Consider the following 26,551-nt stretch of genomic DNA (forward strand, 5'->3'; position numbering starts at 1 on the left):
CTAAATAAGAAATACATGGGACTTGGCAACATGACACTAGGGGTCATGGTGGTTTGGTCACCAAGTCCCTACAGAGGTCCCAGCACAAGGCTGGTACCTTATAAATATTTACCGAATCAACGGTGTATACAAAAGACCTGAGGGACTGCAGTGAATATCAAGTTCTTCAATGATGCGAAGTTGTCAGTCCCACCCTACAACATGTGTAAGAGCTGATCAAAATCTCAACAAATGGATATAGCTATACATAGATAAATACAGATATGTAAATGTATAATCTTTTTTTGGTAGCGAGGACTGGAGTAGTAAATACATTAAAAAAGAATAAGTCTGAAGTTCATCTGCAATAATATTGAAAATATTAATTTGCAAATAATATTGCAAAGCAATAGAAATACTGATCAAAAGAATAGAAAGGTTACATATTACACCCAATATATATAATATCTCATTATGTTTTATGGATAGTGTCTTATATAAATGGGGAAAAGATGAACTACTTAATAAACAGAAAATCAGACATATTTGGAAATAAATTAAATTAGACCCCCCCATTAATGTCATTTACCAAAACTATAGAAGGACTGAAGACTGAAATGTAAAAAAAAAAATAAACCAAAGAAATCCAATTAAAGATTCTGAATTAACATACACATTTAACTCTTGTATCTCCTCAAATGTTTAAAATGATAAATAAAGGGATTTTTTTTAATGCATAATAATACTCTCCCCCAAATAAACCTACAAATAGAACACAAGAAGCTATAATAAAATTCTGGAAGTTGGAAAATAAATCATGTGACACCTGATTCAAAGAAATCCCAGGTGAGAAATAGCCTAATTCAACATGGCAGAATATCCAAAGGGATCAGGCACTGGTGGCACTAGGTGCCCCTCAAAGTGGGGATACAAAGAGTCTAAACATAAGAGAACTAACTAGTTGAATATCTGCTGAAGTATCTACTAGCCTATAGATCACCCACCTCAGCCTTGAGAGTGAAAAAAGACCTGTAGCTTTCTCTACCTAGGAAATACCACACAGTAAAAGGCAGAGGTGTTATACTAAAAAAGGGAAGAAGGAAAGAAAGAGATACTGAGACTTGCCTACCTCTCTCCACCCCTTCCCCACAAGTCAGCTCCAAGTCCAATTAAGTCCCCACCCTTTGGGCAGGAGAGAGGAAGAAAAGCAATCCAAAGCACTGACCCTGGAGGCTCCTCCATGAAATGGCCCAGCTAGATGGACAGTGTTCACAGATAGAGAGGAAGGGAGCCAACACGCTGGCCCACATGCCCCGAGCTTCTCATCTCCGGATGGTGCCTACCATCTGGCAGCCAAACCAGACATCTGAGGAAAGCCTCTGACCTGAAACTCGAAGGCTTTGCTTCTGGTGTGGAGGGGCAAGGTCCTAACACACTAACCCTCCAGTAAATAACCGCCAAGACCCTGGCCAAATACAGAAACAAACAAGTGAGCAGAAAAACCTACCTGAGAGTTAAGGAAAGCAAGCAGATTTGGGGAAACAACAGGAATCTGTGGTTTTGGCCATGGGGGGAAGCAGGAGTTATGGCAAACGTGCAGGACAGCTACACATCTTGATGAGAAGCCACTGTCTTTCTGGCCAGAGGCACCAAGGACAGCAGTCTGGGGCAGCTAGGACCACCAGAGAGTGAGAGGGGATCTCCAGAAGGGACGGAGATGGTGAACCCCAAACTCTGGGTATAATGGCACCCCACTCCAGTACTCTTGCCTGGAAAATCCCATGCGCAGAGGAGCTGCAGTCCTACCTACCAGGCTGCAGTCCATGGGGTCGCTAAGAGTCGGACCCAGCTGAGCGACTTCACTTTCACTTTTCACTTTCATGCACTGGAGAAGGAAATGGCAACCCACTCCAGTGTTCTTGCCCGAAGAATCCCAGGGATGGGGGAGCCTGGTGGGGTTGGACAGAGTTGGACACGACTGAAGCGACTTAGCAGCAATAGCAGCAAGGGTCTGGCTGACCTCTGAGGTACACACACTTGGGGCAAGCTAAAGCAGTCTGAGCTGAGACTAGACCTGCCAGATGCCAAAAGCCTTTGCACTTTGAGACTCACCTCCTTAACTGCCCCCAAATAGAAACCATCAACACCTCACAGCAATGTAACAAAATCCTATATCTCCATAACAAAAATGTTCACAATGTCCAGGGGAAATGTAACCCGTTCTCAAAGGAACAGACAACAGATGTCAAATCTGAGATGTTCTGATGCTCAGACAAGAACTTTAAAAGCAGCTCTTACAATCCTGTTCAGTGAAGTAAAGACATGTACATGATGAGTGGAAAGATAGGAAATAAGAGCAGAGGAACCACACATCACACTAAGAAACAAATGGAAATCTCAGAACTAAAATACAATCTCTAATATAACAAAACCAATGGCATAATAAGTGTGATGCAAAAGACAGACAAAAAGAGTCAGTGAACTTGAAGACAGATAATTCAAAACAAAAGGAGAGAGAAAAAGGACTAGAAAAAGAATAATAATAAAAAAGAAAGTACAGAGCCTAGGGACTCAAATATAGAGGTAATTGGAATCTCACAGAGAAACATAAAAGTAGGGCAAAAGTAAAAAAAAAAAAAAGAAATCAAAGAAATACTGACCAAAGTTTCCTAAATTTGGTGAAAGATCTGCTTATGGATTTAAGGAGGTCAGTGAACTCTGCACAGGATGAAATCCACATATTATAGTCAAGCTGCCACAAACTGAAAATTAAAAAGAAAATCTTAGTAGAGTAAAAAAACACATTATATACAGGGGAACAGCTACTTAAATGACTGCAAAACTTCTCATCAGAAACCATGGGGGTGAGAACATAGTGGAACAGTACTTCAAAGTGCTGAAAAGAGGGAGGCAAAAAAAAAAAAAGGCCAATCCAGAATTCTAATATGAAAGACAGAGACATCAACAAACAAAAAGAAAAAAATTTGACTTGAGGAAACAGACACTGTAGGAAGAATGAAAAAATAAAAATCTTTATCATCATTCATCTCAAAAGGACAAGACACTGAGCCTGTGCAATAACCAGCTGAGTGCTATAAAAACTGAAAAATTCCAGAAGAAAACTCAGAAATTAAAGGTGTTCTACCAGAGGGAGATGGTGAAGGACAGGCAAGTCTGGCGTGCTGCAGTCCATGGGGTCACAAAGAGTCAGATGCGCCTGAGTGACCAAACAACAAAACCAGAGGTACAGCAAAACAGAGGTAGAACAAGAAACAGAGGTACATAAAATGAGATGGAAAAGTAGAGAAAACAGAAAATTAGGTGATCAGAAGGTCTGACATATAAATAACAAAAGTTCCACAGATTGAAAGCAGGCCAGAAAGAAATAATGAAAGATAAAATACAAGAAAACACCCCCTAGAACTGACAGAGTATAATTTGCCATGGAAAGACCTACAATACATCCAGTTCAACAGATGCCATACAAAACCCAGTTCACTGTCAAATGTCATAGTACTGGGACAGAGGACAGATCAAAGCTTCTGAACAGAAAGATCATGTCACATACACAGACCAGGAACCAGAAAGGCTTTGAACTTCTAGACAATCCTGGAAACTAGAAGACGATGGACTAACAACACCTTCAAAACTCTGTGGGAAAATTATTTCTAATCTACTATCTCAAACTCAGCCCAACGATTGCTCAATGGTGGGAGTAAACATTCTGACCAAGTCTCAAAACCCACGTATCATTCACCCCTTCACAGAAACTCTCAGAAGAGGTACACAGGGTCCACCAGCAAGACTAGATTCAAGAGGAAAGGAAAAGAAAGCTGTCAGAGTGCTGAAGGAAGGGAGATCACAGATGGTGACTGAGCACCAGGCAGGAGGGGTCGCTGGGCAGAGAGGAAGAGACCAAAGGTCCCGGGAGAGATGGCTCAGACGTGAAGCTGATGTGGCTGCACATAACAAAGGGAGATTCAGATGGCCACAGTAAATTTTGGAGCTGAATTATAATGCGTATATTTAAAATTTCACACTGAATAAAAAAAAAATTTATAGCTTCAGGAAAGATAAAAATCATGCAGGAAAGAAACAGTAAACAGCATACTACGTGGCTGAGCTGTAACGCATTATTTACATAAGTTGCAACAAACACTAAATATTAATTCAACCCAAAGTATTGCATGGCAGGTTGGGAAGACAGGAGTACAGGAGGCACAGAGGTGGTAACTATGAGGGGCAGTGAAAGAAAGGAAATATTCATCTTCCATAATGAGAACAGATAATATTTAAAACTGAAAAAAAAAAAAAAGAAATTACAACTACTAACATTCTTTAAAGCTACAGTATATATACCAAAAGAAAGCGCATAAGGAGTTTAAAAGCTTCAGGTGGGGGGAAGCTGGGGTATGTGGTACTCTCAGGAAATGCTATTTTTCATAGGTCTAAAAGAATAATTTGCCTTGTCAAATTATGTGCATGTATAACTTTGATGAAAACAAAAAACTAAATTAAGAAGAGAAAAGTAATGGTGATATTAAGGCCAGAAGTCCCTGCTGGGTACAGAGCTGAGATGAAAAAACCACTTAAGAATGAAAAGAAAAAAGCCATAAAAAAATGAAAAGAAAAAAACTTCAGACTATTTATATGATACAGTTGAGCAGTGGGGGAAGTCTTTTTAAGCATGTTAATTTAAGCATAAATAAGCACTTAAGTTTATTTAAAGCAGTTTTAAGACTGGGAGATTTATTATGAAATTTAAAACTTCTAAGAATAAAATAAGTAAACAAAAACCCACAGCCATAAAGAAAAAGTCAAAAGCAACACTGGGGAAGCATTTGCACCATATTCTTAAAAGCAATTTTTATAAATTAATTAATAAACAAAAAGGCAAAGAGTAACAGAAAATGGGAGAGCATAAGCAATGCACAGAAAAGAAATATAAACAGCTAATAAACATAAAATATATTCACTCTCATTCATAATAATAAGTATAAATTAAAACAAGAGACCATAATTTTGGCTTATTGAATTAGCAGAGACTAAAAGGCAAAAACAGGATTGATCAGAGTATGAGGAAAAAAAGAGCATTCTCATACACCATGAAAAGGGAGATAAAAGTGTCTTTCCAGAGGGTGTTTTGGAAATATGTATTAAATGTTTTTAAAAATGTACATCAGAATGTATCCCAAGGAAATAACTGGCAACATTCACAGTGACCACTAAATGATATTTAGAGTTCCTAAAAATGTTGAAAAACTGGAAACAACCTAAATAAGAGACTATCATTCAAATCATCAAAACTATGTTGTAGAAAAATAAAGCAAAAAACTCCATAATATATCAAATAAAAAGGTGAGTTACAATGCAGAATGTAGCATATGACCCCAATTCAAGCAAATCAACAACAAAACTAAATATATGTAGGCACAAAGAAAAGAGACTAAGAAGATAAATGCCCAAGTATGAATGGAGTTTCGAGCTGGTGGTGGTATTAAAAAGTGTCGCTATTTTCAAGAGCAACTATAATACTTAGGTAGTTTTAAAACAAAATGAGCAATATGTGATAAAGGAGCTAAATAAAGACATTCGTACTTAGCAAAAGTCTGTTACTCATTTGGGTGGGGGGTGGATCTCCTTAAAAAATCTTCAAACTAGCAGTTGTATATATTTTGAAAAGATAACTATATAAGAAGCAAGTATTCTGGCAATTTATCTAGAGTGAATTATTAAATACAAAACTGCTTTCTAGTTTTGATATATTCCTCAAAGAAAAAAAAAATAATGCAAGTCTCAAGAATTCTTTACCTAAATTAGATCTCCACTACAGGAGTCTGAGAAATTCTTTTAGTGCCTAATCTGATTTCAGAGAATTATTTATGTAATGTTAAATGCGAGCATAACCCATAGTTAAGTTGGTCGTTTCCTTTAATACTTTTTCTATAAATTCTCCTATGTTATAAGGAGAAACAGAATCTTCCAAGATCAGAACATGTAATACAACTGGGATTTGCCATGATGACTATATAAAAACAAAGAGGTACTCTACACCTACCAATGCCTTGGCTAACAGTTTCTAAGATCTTGAGAAGTCTTTTAACATTAAGAATAAATTTTAAAAATGCATTTGTCATCTTCAGATCATTGGTGGATCCCAATGGCTGGAAATGGACTGATATGGTATAATGTAACAAATGTAGTACCCTCACAGAGCCCAAGCAGCCCACATGATACCCCAGGCTTTTCACCTGCATGAGTAATGGAACCTAGGTTCAAGGAATTAGAGGAATATAAACAAGAAAATAAACTGGGATGCCATAGTTAGTGTATCATAAAACCTTAGAGGGTTGGCTGAGGAAAAACATAAAGCATCCCCAAGTTCAACTGTCAGCTGGAGCTCTTTTAGCAACTTGATATAGTGATGCTTTCCAGGGTTTATTTTTCTCATCACGGGGCGGGAAGCGGGTTGGAGGGGGGAAGTAAATACATTATTTTCTTAACCTTCTGTAACGCTATTTAAACTCTGTTTCTTAAAAGAATATAAATAAATATGCAAAATTTATTTTTTAAGCAAAGCAAGGGCTCCTATCATAGGAAATTCTCTCTCAAGACACTTAAACCTGGCCATAAGATTCAACTCTGAATTTCAGCCAATCTTTTAAGAGAAGATTCCTTTTCTCTATTTTCTAATGCTTTTTTGTTGTTAAAACATAATTTTTGAATGAATCAAAAAGGCAACAAAGAAAAGGAACTGCCTGCAGCACCTGATGCCCAGCTTTGACACAAGGCTCACCTTCTCTGGATGAGATAATCTTCCAGGATGTCGAGACAGCGCACCATCTGCGAGAAGATGAGCACTTTGTGGCCGCCAGCGATCAGCTTAGGGAGCAGTTTATCAATCAGCACCAGCTTCCCTGCGGCCTGGATCATGGCCTGCAGCTGAAAGTCCGGGGCATCGGGGCTGTGGGTTTTCCGGAAGTCCTCCAGAATTTTCTCCTCTGCCCCTGGAAAAGGATGCAATGAAAGTATTCTTTGAACAATCTGTATGGGCAAGTGACTTTCTGTTTGACAGAGCCTAGAAGAAATGGAATGAACTCTTAGGTCCCAAACCACAGCCCGGTGCGGCAGTGCAGCGTGTGTACCCCTGATCCATGCCCTCAACCATGGGCTCTACAGTAGGGGCACGACTGTCCTGCAGAGGACACAGGTGACTTGCTCTCCTGGGAGTCTGACCAGGTAGAGAAAGGATCTGAAATACCAAGCTGACTCAAGCAAGTAAATAAACCTTCACAGAAAGTTGACAAAAAGGAACTTCCCCGGTGGTCCAGTGGTTGAGAATCCACCTTCCAGTGCAGGGGATGTGGGTTTGATCCCTGACCCTACATGTTGTTGGGCAACTAAGCTTGACCACCCCAACTAGACAGGCCCACGTGCTGCAACTACCAAGCCCATGCCCCACAGTAAGAGAAGCCCTCGAGTACCCCAACTAGACGGGCCCACGTGCTGCAACTACCGAGCCCACGCCCCACAGTAAGAGAAGCCCCCGAGTACACCAACTAGACGGGCCCATGTGCTGCAACTACCGAGCCCATGCCCCACAGTAAGAGAAACCCCCGAGTACCCCAACTAGATAAAGTATGTGTGCTGCAATGAAGACTCAGCACAGCCTAAATAAACAAAGAAAAATTTTAAAAGCAGACAAAAAGACATACCTCTTGGACATAAACACTAGCAAGCCATTTTGGATTTAAAATTTCATCAAAAAGATTTAAAAAAAAAAAGCTTCCAACATGTTCTCTATCCAGTACAGTTAATTGTTAATTTATCTGCAGAGAGTTTTAATCTCACTGTACCATGATCGCTTTTTCAACGAAGTAAGACATCTCCCTGCTCCCAAGTGAGAAGTGTGGGCCAGACTGCAGGCCCACAAAGGACAGCAGGCAAACTCATCATCTGTCTTCTGATGGGCAGAGAACTGGTTCACAACGGGGCTCTGTGTACTCACTGGCCAGATCACTGACACAGAACCACTGACCTCTTTGAACCTCAGTTTAATGCTTGGTAAGAAGGTCAGAATTCACACCCGAGTGTCTCATGGGGACTCGATACGTCAGATGGACAGGCCTCCCCGTGCCCGCTCACCGCTGATCAGGTAGGGATGGTTGCAGCACTTCCTCAGCTCCATCATGGTGTTGATGAGGTTGGGCATGTTGTGCTGGTTGGCCCCCTTGCTCAGGAAGGAAAAGTTCTTCTCCAGGATGGCACGGTAGTACTTTTTCTGGATATTGGTCAGCTCTACTTCGATGATTGTCTCTTGCTTGGGAGCGAGGTTCTTTTCCACGTCATCTTTTAGCCGCCGAAGCATCATCGGTTTGAGGATAGACTGCAGTTTCTTCACCTGGCCAGGGAAACGAGACCTGTTTACCCGCCCAGATCCCCATTCAGTAATGGTTACTGGGGTGATTCCAACCTTTGCTACAGTCTCTTGAGCATCTAATCACAGAACTGCGGCAGCTGACTAAATGTAAGGTCAAGCCTGATGCCTGAACAGGAGGAGCTTACAGGAGGACTGAAAGGAAAAAAGGGATCTGGTTTTGATTCACAAGCAATTACTGAGAACTCATGTGGGAACCTTATATAAAGGGAGAAAGATGCAAAAGACAGGACCTCTTCTCCAGGATGGAGAAAACAAACCTCTCTCTCTGACATGCACTTGTATGGAGCAATTGCCTGAGGAATGTTTTCAGCCATGTTAGGAGGCACAAGTGATATATTACAAGGGGAAGATGTATATGCTGAAAGAACAGAGTAAGCAGCAGAGGGAATCTGCGGGGTGGGCCAAATGGATGAAGGTGGTCAAAAGGTACACACTGCCAGTTATAAAATAAGTAAGTCCCGGGGATGTAATAGACAGCACAGTGACTACAGTTAGTAATACCATATTGTATATTTGAAAGTTGCTAAGAGTAAATCTTAAGACTTCTCATCACTAGAATAAAATTTACATATGTATGGGGAGGCAACTAGATTTACTGGTGTAATCACTTTACTATATACTACTATATCACTTTACTACACTACATATATTGAATTGTTACAAAACACATCCGAATACAGTGTTAACATAGTGCAGTACGTCATTTATATCTCAGTTAAAAAAAAAAGGCAGAGGCAATCTGGAAATGGATTCCTCTCACATTTAAATAAAAGCAGCCAACAAGTTTGGGGGTAGTGACATACACCGGGAAGGCGGTAAGGTGACGCCTCCCACTCCATCAGGCGAGCTGTCATCGCAGGGGCACTTTGAGCCCGACGGTCTTCTTTGCTATGATTTGTGTGTGCCTGCCGTAACAGGCCAGGCCTGGACAGCAGGTCTCCATGCACGTGACTGCGCTGGCAAGTGCCCTCTCCCAAGAAGAGGGCAGAGACGGGATTCAAAGTCAAGGTACCTGAGTTCACCCTGAGCCAAAACCTGAGACCAGTGAGATTAATGCTGGTGGGAAAGTAAGAGGCAAGTGCGAAAGATCAGGTTATAAAGAGCTGTTCAAAAATTTCAAAAGGGTAGATTCTGCACAAATAAGCTGTGGGTTGTGCCAATGCTTCCTGCTGAAATAAAGTGATTTCTAGAGAGTTTGATTTAAAGGAGTTACTTGAGCAGGTTTTAAACAACATGGAATAGGCTTTACTTTGTAACCAGATGCTTTCTAAAACTTCTATTTACTGGGATTTAAAATATATAGACATTTGGGGCCATTTTTGTGGCTTTTCCCTAACAAACCCCAATCTTCAATCTAATCCATTTAATGAACGCTTTATTTTAGCAACCACGGAACTTAGGTATGTAATCCCCCACAGGGATAAGGAATTACTACGTAAGAACCCAAAGGGGAAAGACACAGCTAGGGACTTGTTAAAAGACAGGGACAAATGCCAAGTCTGCCACATGCTGGGTTCAGCGTTCGCCCTTCACCTGGTTCGTACCTTGAATCATTTAGAGTATACTATATGCCAGACACTGTGCTGGTCAATACAACAAACACAACTTGGGAGATGTGGGCCTTGTCCTCAAGGAGGTCATTGTCTAGGAAGAAGAGAAAACGCATACCACAAAATAAGTGCAATGGGAGAAGAGGAAGCATTTCTAATGGTCCAAAAATGGAGAGAGGGCTGGAGTTGGCTTTGCAAAGATCAATAGATACTGCAAACGTCAAGAAGGGGAATGAAGTTTGATTACTCACTGCTCTCAAAGTCTGACTCGTCGCTGAAGTAGAAACAAACAGATTGGAACCACAGCATGTACTCTCGACATCTGTTAGTGAAATTCCCAAACTTTCTCCATTTCCAAATTCTCTGCCCCAACCCACTCTCACGCCACTGCTAGATTAATTTAGCAGAACTAATTGTGTCGTTGCCACGATCAAAGCCTTGTGTTGCTTCTCTAATGCCCACCAAATCCTTCAACCTGTCTTTCAAGATGTTCCCACAATACAGTGCTGAACTCCTCCGGCTTCATACTCCACAGTTCATCCCCAGCTCAGCCAGATGATCCCCTACCACTGAATAAATTCCATGGCTGCTGCTGATTGCTTTTTTTTTTCCCATGCAAAGTAGTCATTATCATCTCTATCTCTGCCTAATGAAAACTTACCCACCCTTTAAAGTTTATTCTCAAATTGTACTCTCTCCATGCAGTTGTTCCAAAGTCCTAAACAGATGTGACCTTTCTCGCCTTTTAAGTCCTCAGCTCTCTTCGTTGTTCCTCTTGTGACCCTTACACCTGTCTGCCTTATTTCTATAATGTTCAGTCGAGATTTCTACCCACCATAGATAGATATTTATTAATGTTGGTTTGTTTAGAAACAGCTTTGAGTCCAATAAGCTAGACTCAGGACCACATCTTTGAAAACAGGAAATTGAGTTGATCTGGACAAAACTGGACTGACCAACTACTCTAATGTACACCTGCCTTCTGTTCCTCACTATCTGTGTATTTGGTTGTACTCAAGAAAATGAGCCTGGAAACATGTTGCAGGTGGTGGAGGAGGAAGGGCGAAGGATGAAGGAAGCAGAGGAGGAGGGAAGCATGGCCCTGAGGGCAGACGATGAACAAAATCACTAAAGTTATTTATACATGAGATTAGTGAAAGCAAGAGGCTGGAGATTGGGTATTTTGGATGCTGATTCATTTGTTTGGATAGAAACTGCTAATGATCAGTTGATCTTCCTCCACATAAATTAAATAAAGGAGGTGGTGCTCATTTTACCAGGGGTGTGAGAACTGGCTAACTCCTGTCCCCATGGTGACTTTATTTTTCCCTTGATGGTGAAGGTAGCAATCACCTTGACTCCTCCAATCCTTCAGGCCCCTATTTACCTGCTCCTCTGTCTTCAGATCTCCAAACTCCTCCAAGAAAGCAGTCTCTGAAGGGAACTGTGATGGCTCCAGGAAGTTGAGCAGACTGAAGAGCTCCTCCACCGAGTTCTGCAAGGGCGTCCCCGTGAGCAGCACCTTATGCTCCTGCACAGATTCACAGCACGGGGAACAGGTCTGAGCCGCCAAGACAGCAGGTTTGGGTGGGAAAGTGACGCCAGGGCCTCTTGGGCTCAATTTGGGGGCAAGTTTGTTTTTGCTTTTATGACAACATCGAGTGATAACATCAACAAACAGATCAACCTTCCTTTCACATCCCTGAGTCCAGCAGCAATTCCATGTTAGTTAAAGCACCCATTCATTCATTCACATTCTGGAGGGCCTGCTAGCCACAGACTGGGCACTGCGCCAAGGCAGTAATGTTCAAGGCTATCATCTTTGGTACTAGATCATTCAGGGACCTGGAAACAAGCCAAAACAACACATTTCCTGGTCACAAATGTCATGGTACTTAAGATGCCCCTGGGTCCCTCTGGGAGTCAGTCTATGGAAAAGGTCAAATTGCTGACCCAGTTTATAACAACAACAACAAAAATTTGATTCCTGCACCATCGGAGGTACAAAGGGTAAGAAGAAAATCTAGGGTAAACAGATTGCGCACAAGCAAGCTGCATGCAGATGGCTAAAGAACGCTTCCTCCACCGTGAACAGGAGGGGCCTGTGTTTACAGAAAGAGCTCGCCAACTCTCACCAGGGCCATGAGCTTCAGGCCCTCCAGAAGCTTGCAGTTCCTGTTCTTCAACCTGTGGGCTTCATCGATGATCACACAGCTCCAGTGAATCTTCTTCAGCTCTGGGCAGTCTGCCAGGATCATCTCAAATGTTGTAATGACAACATGGAACTTGAAGACACCTGAGAGGGGGTTTCCCTGAGGATGACACAAGCAAAGGCAGAGCTTTACACGTGGCTGGAGAATGCAGCTACTGGGTTACAAGCTGGATTGGAGAAGGTGGCAAGATAGATGTTGGACCTAGGTGAGAGGCCAATAAGCACAATCTTCCTCTTTGAGAAGAGAAAGAATAGGAGAATCAAACCAGCTGTTTAGACAAGAGAGAGATCCTGTTAATTCAAAGAAACAAAAATCAAGATTGCATGTACCCCCACAAAAGCGAAATAAGAGTATGGAAGGCCAAGCAAGGAAGCTTTTTGTTCATTACTTGCCATGATAGGGAAAGCTGATGGGTGTTGATCCACATGTTCCTAGCCAGCTGGTGGTCTAAACCACGCAGAGCTTGAATGCCCAAAGAAAGCCCTCTTTGCTAGTTTTCAGGTAGAATGAGTTCCGCCTTGTACCTTGGGTTCTAGGACGGATTCAGCGTCATGGGCCTGATTCACCAGGGACAAGCGCCACCAGGCAGGACGTGCTTCTGTCTTTCCGTTTGTCTTACTGCTACCATCACACTTAAAAAGCAGAGCTGCGTCACATTAGAGCACATCTTAAATCTCTCCCGGGTGTCTCCTGCTGCCTGTGAAAACTATGGTCTGAGCCCTGCCTCTCCTGTGACTGCATTCATTTAATATTTACCTTCTTTATGAAAACCAATGCTCAGGACAAGCCTATAAGGATACTGAGCAAAGTGCTTATACTTAAAATCTTCTTACAAAATCCTGCTGTGCTTTAAACTATTTGTTTTCTCTTTATCCTTTAACCTCAAATCCGTTAACCTCCTCTCTCTCCAAACTCGTTGGCTGAGGATCCTTCCTTTGTTCACAAATCCCTCTGCTCACTTTCTTCACTGAGCACATCACAATTCAGATAAAATTTTCTGCATGTAAAAGCAACTTCCTAAGCCAACCAAGAAACTTTCGGGGTCCTAAAAAGAGCCTCTGGTGCATGTTGGAGTGGCAAGTGTGCCCTACAGTTCTGTGTTTTATCACGATGAAGTTACAGGGAGGAGTGAGATGTCTGCCTCAATAAGAACGTGACTCTACAGAGTAAGTCAACAGTAATTCCATGCAGGGCACTGAACTCTGGAAGACAAGGGGTAGAGAGGCTGTTGTGCACCACGATGGCAAGCTGTCCTGGATCCCTGCGACGGGTGGAGGGCTCACCTGTGCGTCTCTGTACACCATCTCGTACTGCTGGATCATCTGCCTGCTGATCTGGCTGCCGTGGTACACGATGGCATTCATCTCTGTCCACGTTCGGAACTCCCGCTCCCAGTTGGTGATGGTGGAGAGTGGGGCGATGATGAGGAAAGGGCCGTGGATGCCCCTGAGGAATATTTCTGAAAGGAACGTGATGGACTGGATGGTTTTCCCTAGGCCCATCTCATCGGCCAAAATGCAGTTTTTTCTGCAGAGTAAGAAACAGACCGTTCATCGTCAACATGGGAAAGAGGCGGAGGTTGGTTACAATGAAAAAGATACTACAGAAGCGTACCTTGACCTGTAAGGTCATCGGTGGAGGTTTTATCAGCATTTTCCAGAGATGCAACTGAGGCAAGTTTCCATTACCGTTATTTACACCCTGCCTACTTCCAGAAAGGAACTATTGCAACTTGTGAGAAAATACATGAGATGCATCCATTCAAAAGCGAACTACAGATACTAAAAATTAAAATAATAGTGCGGCAAGGAGAAAATAAAATGCCTCAAACCTACACCAGTTCTCTACCTGACAAACTTCATGGAAGCAAAGGCAAAAACAGAAAGACAAGTTACACGATTCTCATTGTCTATCACCTGTGTTATCAAAGGACAGACTTTCAACCCCTATCCTAACTTCTGTGTCAGAGTGAAAACGCTGGTCTCTTGCGGTGACCCAGAATCACGGACTGCACACAGTGGTCATCTCTGAAGGTGTGGCCCCTGTCCAGTCTCATCACTGTGCAGGTGGGCAACCCCAGACCTGCTGTGTTTCAGCGAGCTACACCCTGAGTCCCACTGTAAGTGACGGAGACAAGGCTGGAACACAGGTCTCCAGAGTGCCAGCTTGGTATGTGTTCCACGCCATGTGGTCTTTAAAATCAATGCTGGGGGGCACCCTAGAATGTTAATAACATCTTAAAAGATGTTAACCCATCTTTCTCAGATGTCATCTGCTTCATCTAGATTCTGACAGGGACTGAAGCACAGGGTTGAAAACGATAAGTCGAGGCCATCCACGGCTCACAAACAGATAGTGGAGTTGGGACTAGAATGCAGATTCATTCTCCTTTAGAGTCAATTTGTGTTAAAGACTCGGGAGATAAAAACACAGTTTTAAAGGATCTTTGGGGTTTTGTTTCACTTAGGTTGAACCCAACCTTCTGGTTAGACTGACAAAGGAAAAAAAAGAACAATGTTGATGACATCTAAAGATCATTACTCTCTGGTCAGAGAAACCAAACCAAACCAAATCTGACATGAAAAACAGAAGTCCTGGTACGCCTGATGCACAGAGATCAGCCACTAAACTGAGGGCTCCATTGCTCCCCCACCACTCTGCTGCTGCCCCTCCATGCAGGCTAAGCCCACCATCTCCCTCCTGGCACAAGCGTTTGGTAGAAAGATCAGCCCTGAAGACAGGACTGCTTCTGGTTCCACACCTGTTATACCAGTTAAAAAGAAGCCAGTTCATCCCCTCCAGCTGGTACTCCCGGAGCTGGTTACTGTTCTTATACTCTCGCGACTTCTCAAGTTTCTGCCAGGAGTCTGAAGCGGGTCGCTCCTAGGGGAGGGAGGGCAGAGAACACAGGACACACAGAGTGATGTTTCAGGAGCACGGTGTGGAGAGGGATGCAGGCGGGCGATGGGGAAGGTGGTGAACCTCACAACGCCATCCTAGAGCTACCTGCAAACTGCAACTGCTATCTTCTGACTGACGAGCAGGCCCTGTATTTTCTAGAAAGCAGATTACACTAAGCACACCTCTATAAAATTTGCAAGCAGTTAATGAAGAGGAGAAACAGATTCACCTAAAATCTTGGTTAAGTGTTATATTGCTTTACTGAGACTCTTAGAAATCATTCCCACTAACATTTTAATTTCCCTACAAGCCAGCACCAAGGTTTTTAGTTTTCTATAGGTAGAATTTTTTGTTATTTGTCCCTGTGGTATTAGCTCAGGAAAGTACAATGGGTCAAATATTTTGTTGATGAGTTTCTAAAGCTAAAAAGCCTGTATAATTGAAACTATAAATTCCTTAAATTCGCCATAAACGTAAGAGCAATCTTACTGCTTTACTTTTCAATATGAAACACCAATTTCTAAATGTAACTGATCTCTGTTTATATGAAATGCCATTTTTATCATATATTAAGTTCTAATATATCTAGGGAGCTATATCCAGAGTCTTACTGCAGTAAAATCACTTTTGAATTACTATAGCTCTACATCTGATGGGGAATTATTTTACAAAAATGTCTTGGCTATTTTTTAATTTAGTATTCTGTGCAACCGTAGAATCAATGTCAAATTCCCTTAAAATTCTATTGGAATTTCTAATCTGGGGAAATTTTTAATTTTTAGGTATTAAGTCTGCCCATCTAAAAATTTTATTTAGGTTTTTTTATTATTTGGACATATATTTGATTATTTTGCTTCTAGACAAATTGAGCCTCTAGACTGACACTTTTAAGGTCTCAAAAAATTTAAAAAAAAAAAAAAAAAAATCTTACCTATGTCCATAGTTACATAGAGAATTTTGAGACTGTAGCTTTTCTAACAGCAATTTTAGTTTGGGAGTTTTACTTTGGGGTATTACAGAAAGTTTACTCCTAAAATATGTTATTATCTAAAACTAAGCCATTTGCATGTAAGATTTAATAAAATATCCCCAATCATATTGTATCATTGATATTTGGAGATAAGTATAATGGTTCAATCTGTCTAGACTCCTGGAAGTGTGGAAACTTTCAGAAACTTACATACCACAACTTAACCTACAAAATTACGGTAGCTGTAGTTAGGCTACGCTCCTTGAAATACAACTTTGTTGAATATTACATCAGCACATAGGTACAAGGTGCTTTTAGAAATGTAAGGGGAAATAATTCATTACGTCAAAAAAATAATTTTAAAGAGAAAGCTTTTAAGCCAAGATATTCTCATATAAACTCTCTTGCTCTGTTCCCTTAAAGAAATTACACTGTTATCGCCTAGGAATCATTCAGCCTGGCTTCCTGAAGCTCACGTCACTCATTTTAATGGCACTCTACCCGACACTATGGGGAATATTCCAGAATGTTCCTCATCTCTAGAGACTGAAGGGGCTCACTTTTAGCATCACAGATACTGTAGAATAGACTTTCACTGCAGGTTTCTACTTTGCTGCCCTGGTAGCACTCCAGATACAGAGGCATCACACACTAATCCAGTCCCTCCTCTGGGTCTTCCTGCTTTCTCCAGGTTTTAGTTTTATGTCACCTACTGCCCAGAAACTTCAGTGATCTAAGGATGAGACTTGAAATCAGCTAGAAGTTTCCGATGCCTGGTCTGGCTGGCTCCTCAGTGGTATCACAGATGACAGGCAAGCACCTACCCCAGGGCTCCAAAACCTTCAGTGGCTATTATTAAATTCAAAAGAGAATTGATATTTGGAGTCTCCAAGGTGGGTCTTGACTATTAAATGACTGCTACTCTCTTTGCAAAGTCGTTACTGACACTCTGTCTTGCTCTCCCAAAAGTCTGTTATTTTACCTACAAGCAACCAATTTTTAACCAAATAGCTTTTAGGGACAGAATGTTCTAGTCATTAAGACAAGCGATATAAAAACAACAATAAGGAACTGGGTAACAGTTTTTCATATAAAAATGTGATTTTCTTGGGAGGGAGGGAGGTGGGATTTCCTGGTGGCCTAGTAGTTAGGACTCTGCACCCGCACTGTAGGGGGCACAGATTTGATCCCTAAGGGAGAAGGCAACAGCAACCCACTCTAGTACTCTTGCCTGGAAAATCCCATGGACAGAGGAGCCTGGTAGGCTGCAGTCCATGAGGTCGCTAAGAGTCAGACACAACTGAGCGACTTCACTTTCACTTTCATTCATTGCAGAAGGAAATGGCAACCCACTCCAGTGTTCTTGCCTGGAGAATCCCAGAGGTGGGGGAGCCTGGTGGACTACTGTCTATGGGGTCGCACAGAGTCGGACACGACTGAAGTGACTTAGCAGCAGCAGCAGTGGGGAACTAAGATCTTGCACGCCATACAGTGTGGCCAAAAAAAAAAAAAGTGACTTAGAAAAAAAAACAGAAACTGATCATTCCAGTCTTTAGCCATATTCTTTAACATCTCTGATTCTCTTCCCAAATTAGTTACACCTTAACTGAGCCCTATCCCAATTCTGCCTCTTTTTAATTACTAGGTACCCCATGACATTTCTGCAGCTTGGTGGTAATAAGCCAGAATCAGAAAAACTAACCAATTCAACACATATGGAAAACTTATGTTTTCTCTGCCAAGTCCTAGGGATCTTTTGATAAAGGACAGTTCTTCCCTTTAAGAATATTCTGAGTAAAAGCAAAGGATAAAACCAAAGAAAAGAGATCACTGACGGAGAAAGAGATAAGAAACAGGAAACAAAAAAGATACCAACAACCTATGGAGCTTCTTTCCCAAGCCAGGCATTTCTTACACCTTCTATCTTACTGACCCCACTTGACAGCCATACACCAAGAAAACAACTCATAAGCAAGCTTCTTAAATGTCACATCCATCAAACTAGAGCCCAGACCTAAAGCTGACCCAGTGCTAGCAAAGTATGATGTGGGCAGAAACATACTCTGAACCCCAGTTTCAATGGGCACAACCAACGGTAAGATGCCACAGAAACCACTCGGGGGAACCGCCTGGGGGACACCCCGGATCATCGCATTACAAGAGACACCCGAGATAGTGACATGGGTACGTTACCACGTGCTTGATTTCAGGGAGCACTTGCAGAGATTCAAATTCTTTAACTTTGGCAGGATCCACGTCCTCCTCCAGTTCCCAAGTGCTCTCTTCATAAGGCAGTGAGCACCACTTCACCAGGTAATGCGTCACCTCCTGGTGGCAAATGGGAGAGGCACTTATGTTCTTCCTACTACATTAGAGAAATCGATCCTGTACTGATGATCTAGGAAACCCTCCCTATGACACAGCACACAAAGGCCATTAAAACAGAGGCCACGTGTTGACAAAACAAGCAAAACACGAGACAAGCAAGGAAGACACTTTAGAAGAGTTAAAACAGAAATACCCACCTCTCCGGTTTCTGCATCCTTGGTATGGGCCACCTCTAAGATGCGATCAACCTCCACATAGTCTGGGTTGAACAAGTCTTCGTCAGGCTAAGGCAAACGGGAAAGAAGAGCTAAGAAGTGACTCCCTTCCTGCCAGCCCAGCATCCAGTGTTTTATCTTTAAGTGATCCCCCCCACCCTGGGCTCTATCAGGGAATGCAGAATGAAAAGGTCTGCTTGAGTTTAATTAGGTCCTATTTGTTTATTTTTATTTCCATGACTCTAGGAAGTGGGTCAAGAGGATCTAGGTGCAATTTATGTCCAAGACTGTTCTAAGTTGTTCTCTAAGAGTTTTGTAGTTTCTGGCCTTACACTGAGGTCTTTAATCCATTTTGAATTTATTTTTGAGTATGATATTAGAAAGTAATCTAACTTCATTCTTTTATATAAAGCTGCCCAGTTTCCCAAGCACTACTTATTGTAGAGGCTGTCTTAGTAACAGAACACTGTAATGCAATTACATTCCAATAAATTAAAAAAACAACAAAAAAAAGGAGGTTTGCTTAAATAAGTCAACTCACCAACTTTTCTCACTGTCCCCAAATCCTGCCCTTCAGGACTACATTTAAAGGCACAACCACACCTTCCAGGTTGCACCACGGGTAAGGATTTCCTATTGGTCATTTCAATGCATGCATGCTAAGTCACTCAGTCGTGTCTGACTCTTTGGACTATAGCCTGCCAGGTTCCTCTGTCCATGGAATTCTCCAGGCAAGAACACTGGAATGGGTTGTCATGCCCTCCTCCAGGGTTATTAAGTACTGAGCAAAAACCAGCACAAAGAGGATTTCCAGAGATAACTCACGGAAATCCGGAATGTCAGTTTCTTTTTCTTCTTCACACCAATAACAGTTACTAACTGGATGGATGCATGAGGGGAGCTTCTGGGGATACTGATAATGTTCTATTCCTTGATCTAGGTGGTGGTTACATAGGAGTGTTTATTTTGTAAAAGTTCATTGAGCTGTACTCTTAGGACTTGTTTACGGTTAAATAGACCATGCTTCCCGCCCCGGCCCCCCTCCCCAAAGTATACTTATAAGAACAGTAATAAGCAAGATTTAGAAATATTCAGTGTGTGTCCAGTGATTTCGTGTAAGCCTCTAAACTACTTTATGGTGCAGTAAGTGCTGTAAATACTTTAGAGATGAGAGAACTGACTCAGAGAGGTTAAATACGTCCTGTGGCCAGGGTCCCAAAGCCACGTGGACCGGAACGCTTACCCAGGTCTTTCTTGCCCAGAAGCCCTCCTCTGAACTGCAGGGGTGTTCTCACTGCCCCTTAAGCTAGAAGGCACTTTAGGAGCTATATAGTTTCACCTTCCAATCTATACAGGAACACTTCTTAGAGCAACCCTGGCAAATCCACCCTCGGATTCAATTATTCCTGTGTTCAGGAATTTATTGCCCTCTGAGACCTGACCCACTGCCAAGACAGCTTTACCTCTGCCTGTTCAGTAGTAGCATCACGATCTTTATCATTATCACTATCAAATTACTGCCTAATTTTCCTCCTGGAACTGTGACTCACTGGAGTGAACTGCTTCTTCTATAGAAGCAGTAGCCAAGTGATTCTCTCCTCTCTATCTGAATACCTCCCCACCCCAGGTGTTCAGTGTTCTTCAGATGCCATGTTTCCAGATCCCTCGATGATGCAGAGCTAACCTTTGTGGAGCAGTGACCGTGGGGCGGGCACCATGCCAAGCACTTTCATCAACACTGTGTCATTTAATCCTCCTGGGTATCGTGAGGGTTAGGAGGATTTCTGATTTACGAAAACAAAGGATGCTGAGTGCAGAGGAGCTATTCAGTTGGCCCAAGGGCGTTCAGCAGTGCGTGGACACCTGTGGGTGTGGGTGCTGGGGGGCGCCAGCACTGGGCATCCACTGTCCACCTTTGCTCTCGATCACTCAGACATGCTTCTGCCCACTGTTAACAGTCCTTCCCCAGCTGCCCTTAGGCTTTACAAAGTCTCTCACTGAATCCCAGTACCCACATCAGCACAATACTCAGGAGAGAACAGAGCATGGCAAGCAGGGTGCCATCTAGGATTACTGGCACCTTTTAAGCCCCACCCTACTCTTGCTGTTGTTGTTCAGTCGCTCAGTCTGAAGCAACTCTTTTGTGACCCCATGGAATGTAGCCCACCAGGCTTCTCTGTCCATGGAATTTCCCAGGCAAGAATACTGGACTGGGTTGCCATTTCCTTCTCCAAGGGATCCTCCCAACCCAGGGACCGAACTTGCGGTCTCCTGCATTGGCAGGCGGACTATTTACCACTGAGCCATCAGCTCTTGGTTCACAGTAAACTTTGTCCCTTGAGCTGCCATCCAGTCATCTTCCCCACTCCAAAGTTGTAAAGATGTTTACAATACCAATGTGAGCCATTACATTTACTTATTGCCATCTGCATGATTTAATTCATCCTTGCCTGTCCAGGTGAACCTGAACTTGGATTCCTTCATTCATTCTCCCAGTGCTGGGTCTGGTGCTGAGGAGTCAGGGGTTAACAGGCCTTCGGCCCCGTGGGGTGTGGGAAACGCTCAGCCTTCTAGCCTGACTCTCCTTCACACGTGTCCCTGGCTACCTCATAAAGCAGCTGAAGTAATGTGTATGAAGAAGCTCTATTCAGAACTAGGTTATTATTTACAAGAATATCATTTATGCAAGTTATGAGTAAAACTGTCGACCAGGTCAAGACCGAAGACAGCGTTATAGCAACTACTTCCCAATTTTCCTTCCTCTCATAGTGGCCTCCAATCTCCTCCCATAACTGTCCATTCTCACCAGGATCTCACCAGGGACTCCCACTATGGTATTTCTACACATCCTAACACAGTTTTCTCTTTCAATACCCAACCAAGGGAAGAAAAAAAAATCACTCCCTTGGGCATAAATCAGAAACTAGACTCATGGGGCTTCATAGACTGCATTGAGGAGTCTGGACTTTATTCCAGGGAGACAGGAAGTGCTACAGGGTCTAAGCAGGCAACCCTCCTCACCAGCCTGGGCACAGCCAAGTAGTGACTGAGCACAGAGCCTGCGTCTGGTGTCCTGGAGAGAAACACAAGGAAGGCGAGGCCCTGTCTGTCTCACAGGGCTCAGAATGGCAGACCCAGACCTGTAAACAAGTCACTACGCTGCAAATCCTTGCTAAAACAGAGGTGTGAGTGCGATGTTCTGGGAACCCAGGGAGAGCGTCCAACAGGGCTTCAGGACGGCTTTTCCAATTCCAGCCCTTCCTTTCCCTGATGCTCTATCAGAGGAATGATGCCATAAAAAACAGTTCTCACAGGCTTTACAACGAGCCCGGAGAGGCCTGGGGCCAAACGTTGAAGCTAAAGAGAAAGGACTCCATATTGGGACAAAAAGAACACTTACTGACACTGTCCTAAAATAGGTTTTTGGCATTTGCGGGAAAAGGAGCACCATGCGAACAATGAACTGGTAAGTTATGTGTGGCAGTTTGCTATGATTTGATGGCATTTGAGTGCACTCTTAAGGTCACGTATTTGTGACTACATTTAAAAAATAATTTATATTGTTTTTTCTTCGTAAGTTGTCTGTATAAGATTGAAAAATTACATGTTAAAGAAAATAGAAATCACCACGATCCTACTGAATAGAGAAAATTAGGTCAGTGTTTTTACATAAAATCAGACATTTTCTAAGCATTATTATGGTGATTCTTCGCCCCTGCACACCCACCTCCCACTCTCACCCCCAATGCTGGGAAAGATTGAAGGCAGGAGGAGAAGGGGATGACAGAGGATGAGATGGTTGGATGGCATCACTGATTTGATGGACATGAGTTTGAGCAAGCTCCAAGAGATGGTAAAGGACAGAGAGGCCTGGCGTGCTGCAGTCCATGGGTTCCCAAAGAGTTGGACACAACTAAGCGACTGAAGAACAACCATCCCCAAAATGGAACTCTCACATGCTGTAGGAGCCTAACGTTTTCAATTAACAATAGTTTACAACATTAAGCCCCTTCCTATTGACATTAATAATCGTCCTCCAGTATCACTTTCACTAGCTGCGCAGTACTACACTCTGTGAAATGTATCATAATTTAATAGTATTTGTTACCTAACGTTATGCTTGTTTTCAATTTTTCACCAACATAAACTGTTTATCATAGCTAAGTCTTTGCTCCAAGATCTGATAGTTTCCTTAAAAATAAATGATGGAATTAGAACTGCTGGGACAAGGGCTATGCAAATACCGAGGCATTTGACATATGTCAACCTGCTCTCCTGAGAGGGCATCCTAGGTTATGCTCCCAGCTGTGATGACAAGAGGGTCTTTTCCACACACCTTCACCAGCAATGGATGATGCTTATTTCTAAAACCTTCCAGTATTTGGTAAGTGAAAACTACAAGATTTGCATTTCTTTGGCTGCTAATGAAATTGATTACTTTTTTTTTTGGTATGATTAGTAAATAATTTCCCCCTCTTTCCTGAATTCCCCAATAATCTGTCCATTTTTTTCCATTTAGGATTTTGTACTTTTCTTTTTTTCTTAATTTTTATTGGAATATGGTTGCTTTACAATTTTTAGTTTCTACTGTAAAGTGAACCAGCTACACATATACATAAATCCCCTCTTTTTTTGGATTTCCTTCTCAGTTAGGTCACCATAGAGCACTGAATAGAGTTCCCTGTGCGATACCATAGGACCTCATTAGTTACCTATTTATATACAGCAGTGTATGTCTGTCGACCTCAATCTCCCAATCCATCCCACTTCCCTGTATCCATACATCTGTTTTTTATGCCTATGTCTCTATGTATTTTCCTTTTTGAATTATAAGAGCATTTTTTATCATTAAAGCTTTTGTCATATGTATATGAGTGTGTATCATGTCTGTGTCTATGCAAATATAAGTAAGGTTTCCATACTGGATAAGAATGCATGCCTTATACGTAGATGCATGGAAAGTTGCTTTAGTCGTGTCCGACTCTTCGTGACCCTATGGACTGCAGCCTGCCAGGCTCCTCTGTCCATGGAATTCTCCAGGGAAGAGTACTGGAGTGGGGTGCCATGCCCTCCTGCAGGGGATCTTCCCAACCTAGGGATTGAACCCGAATCTCTAATGGCTCCTGGCAGGGGAGTTCTTTACTACTAGTGCCACCTGGGAAGTCCAAAGTGAAAGCGTTAGTCACATCTGACTCCCCATGGACTATTGTAGCGCATCAGGCTTCTTTGTCTATGGGATTTCCCAGGGAAGAGTACTGGAGTGTGTTGCCAGCCCCTTCTCCAGGGGATCTTCCCGACCCAGGGATCAAACCCAGGTCTCCTGCATTGCAGGCAGATTCTTTACTGTCTGAACCACCACAGAAGCCCAGTTGTATGTAGGTATGCATGGATACAGTTAGGAAATACATATATGTACATATGTACTTACTTTAAGATTTGTGGTTATTTTCCAATTTATAGACACTAAAGATGTTTTGATATCCAAATCCATCAATCCTTCCTCTTACTACACTTAGAAATTCCCAAGTTGATATATTTATTTACTTATTTTCTAACATTTTGGCTTTGTTTCTATTTTACACCCAAGCATTAATTCTTGGAATTACCCTTTTGGGGAGGGGGAGGAAGGAAATGAAAAAACTGTGAACATATTCCTTTTGCCTAGAATGTAACCAAGATGCAGATCCTTAGGAGTTATCATTTGTAAAGTTTGAGCCTTATTCCATTTTCTTTGACTTAAATCTAGACAACTTGCATCTCAAATCAGGGCACGCCTGAGCAATAGATCTGCATGGGACTTCAACTTAAAGAAACTTAAACCTGGGATCTAATACTGCAGGAAAAGCAGTGATCAAATTAATAAGTAATGCTTCACCTCAGTAAAAATGTGCTTCATCTGGGCTTGCTTATTCCTAAATCGCTTGATCTTCTGTGCGATGCGAGGGTCCTTTTCGAGTTCTTCCATTGTGGCCCATTTACAGTGTAAGTAGGAACTATCCAAAGACATACAGATTGTGAGACGAGTGTAGAACCAGCAAATAATCAGACTTTAAAGTTTCATTAACCAGGGTGACCATCTACCATAGCAGCAGCTGAGTGGCTTGCTGTGGAACCGCTGGAGACTGGACTTAGAAGGGCCTTGCCCTTCAGGACAAAAACTGAACCAGGACAAGACAGCAATTCCAAGCAACTGGTCACTCTGTGGCTTCTAGAGAAACTGGCTCATGGTTGGAGGCAGGGCAGGTATAGGGAGGCTAGCATTCATGCACATTAGTGGAAGTGGGCACAAGCAGAGAAAAAAAGGAAAATGCAAGAGAGCAGAAAAGTATAGGCTATAGGACTGTGATTCTCCACATTGTGTGCAAACAGGAACTGCACAGGGAGTTTTTAAAACACGTCAACCCTTGGGAACTATACCCAGAGAAGGAGTCAACTGGCCTTGAGGGCAGCAAGGGCTTCAGTAGTTTTAAAAATTTCTCCAGGTGACTCTATACACAAAGTTGGGCACTGCCCCCTAAGGTGAACTTGAGCCAATTGAGGTCTGTGAGTCACACCTTAGGGGCCATTCTTGGAAAATATAGAAGATAATGATGGGATGAGGGAAAGACACTTTAGTCATATAACATCCAAATACAAAGAATACATTAAACAGACGTACAAATTTCTATACTTGACATAGAACAGCTCCAGGTCGAATGGGGGTTCTCCCGGGTGGACCTGTAACCCAAAGCAAGCCGTTATCAGCCTAGATCCCTGTGGACCACTCTTTAAGTACCAAACGAAAAAGGTAAATCAAGCGCTCCTTCTTCATTTAGAACATATTTCTCGAGGATATTTGTATTTTACCAGGTCGGTTTTTTTTTGGCAGCTCTGGAGCAGACTTTCTAAAGGCTGAACACACAGCTAAGCTACAACGTTAAAAAAAAAAAAAAAATCCTCCTGGTGTCACTCTGAGATCTGGGCTAGGAGGGCACTCAGCTGAAAAACCCCAACTGGCCCAGGGCTCTGAGAGCTGCTGTGAAAGTGAGAACATGCATTTCCAGTGTCCCTGCCAACTCGTCCTACCCTCCCCCGACCCCCTGCTTGTTCCCCACACACTCCAGAGGGGTTCACTCAAAGCGAGGAAGTCTCATAAATCCTCGAGGTAAAAATGAAACCATGCTCTCCCTGACATTATGTTCTTATGCTCTTTCACACCAGGGATTTTCTCTAGAAGTTCCCTATGACAGCCCTGAAGACATGGAAAGGAAAAGGTGTTTGCACTGGGAGTCTTTCCCCATCTCTTCTTCTTGGGTCTTTGATGACTTTCAGTGAGCTGTGGCAACTAAGAGGTCAATACCTATCAGTAGGATCACAGGGAAGAAAAACATCAATTTGGGGTCATACTCAAACATTTAAGAATTTCATGTCTTAAAATCTTCTACAGAGGTAAACCTAAGTGTCAACTAGCCCAAAAGCGCTTCTGCCTAGCTCTCGGTCCAGCTGAGAAGGACCATTCCAGAGACATCTTTTAACAGAGGGTATAATGTGCGCTAGAGACACACAAGCCAGAAACATCAGCCACCAACCTCCTGGACAGTCTTAGATGCCAGGATCTTCTCAATGATGTTTGCGTCATCTTCTGGAGGCTCCTGAAGACAGAGGTGAGAGAGAGAGAGAGTGGATTACTGGCACCACAGAAGCCATGAAATAATTCTACAAGAAATGCTACAATAGATACTACTTGGTCCAAAGGTTCACCTTTGAGTACAGAGGCCTCCATCCTGCCAGCTCAGAGTGATGCAAAGATGGTAGAGTCTAACCTCTGTGCACGACCCTCCCGCTTCCCCTCCTACGTGAGCAGGGAAGTTACTCTGCTTTGCAGATTCTTGACTTCAGAGCTGCCTTTAGCATTATTAAAATTGGTCCTGGGACCTCCCTTCTCTGCCCAAACTGCTCACATGTTACTGCATAAA

General features: G+C 42.6%; 1 protein-coding gene across 3 annotated transcripts in view; it reads right to left on the reverse strand.

Moving 5' to 3' along the window:
* The window catches only part of CHD6 (chromodomain helicase DNA binding protein 6), a 199,757-nt gene that overhangs the window by 68,784 nt on the left and 104,422 nt on the right, over nt 1–26,551 (reverse strand). For all 3 annotated transcript variants that reach the window (XM_055545058.1, XM_055545057.1, XM_055545056.1), the window contains exons 6-16: nt 26,165–26,227; nt 25,255–25,313; nt 24,472–24,589; nt 18,579–18,665; nt 18,247–18,381; nt 14,944–15,065; nt 13,466–13,709; nt 12,105–12,281; nt 11,357–11,500; nt 8,125–8,380; nt 6,776–6,986 (exon numbers count right to left, since the gene is read on the reverse strand). In XM_055545058.1, the coding sequence (XP_055401033.1) occupies nt 6,776–6,986; nt 8,125–8,380; nt 11,357–11,500; nt 12,105–12,281; nt 13,466–13,709; nt 14,944–15,065; nt 18,247–18,381; nt 18,579–18,665; nt 24,472–24,589; nt 25,255–25,313; nt 26,165–26,227 (1,616 nt within the window). The remainder of the gene's footprint in view (nt 1–6,775; nt 6,987–8,124; nt 8,381–11,356; nt 11,501–12,104; nt 12,282–13,465; nt 13,710–14,943; nt 15,066–18,246; nt 18,382–18,578; nt 18,666–24,471; nt 24,590–25,254; nt 25,314–26,164; nt 26,228–26,551) is intronic.

This window comes from Bubalus kerabau, chromosome 13 (assembly GCF_029407905.1).
Source record: "Bubalus kerabau isolate K-KA32 ecotype Philippines breed swamp buffalo chromosome 13, PCC_UOA_SB_1v2, whole genome shotgun sequence".
In the NCBI taxonomy this organism is placed as follows: domain Eukaryota; kingdom Metazoa; phylum Chordata; class Mammalia; order Artiodactyla; family Bovidae; genus Bubalus; species Bubalus kerabau.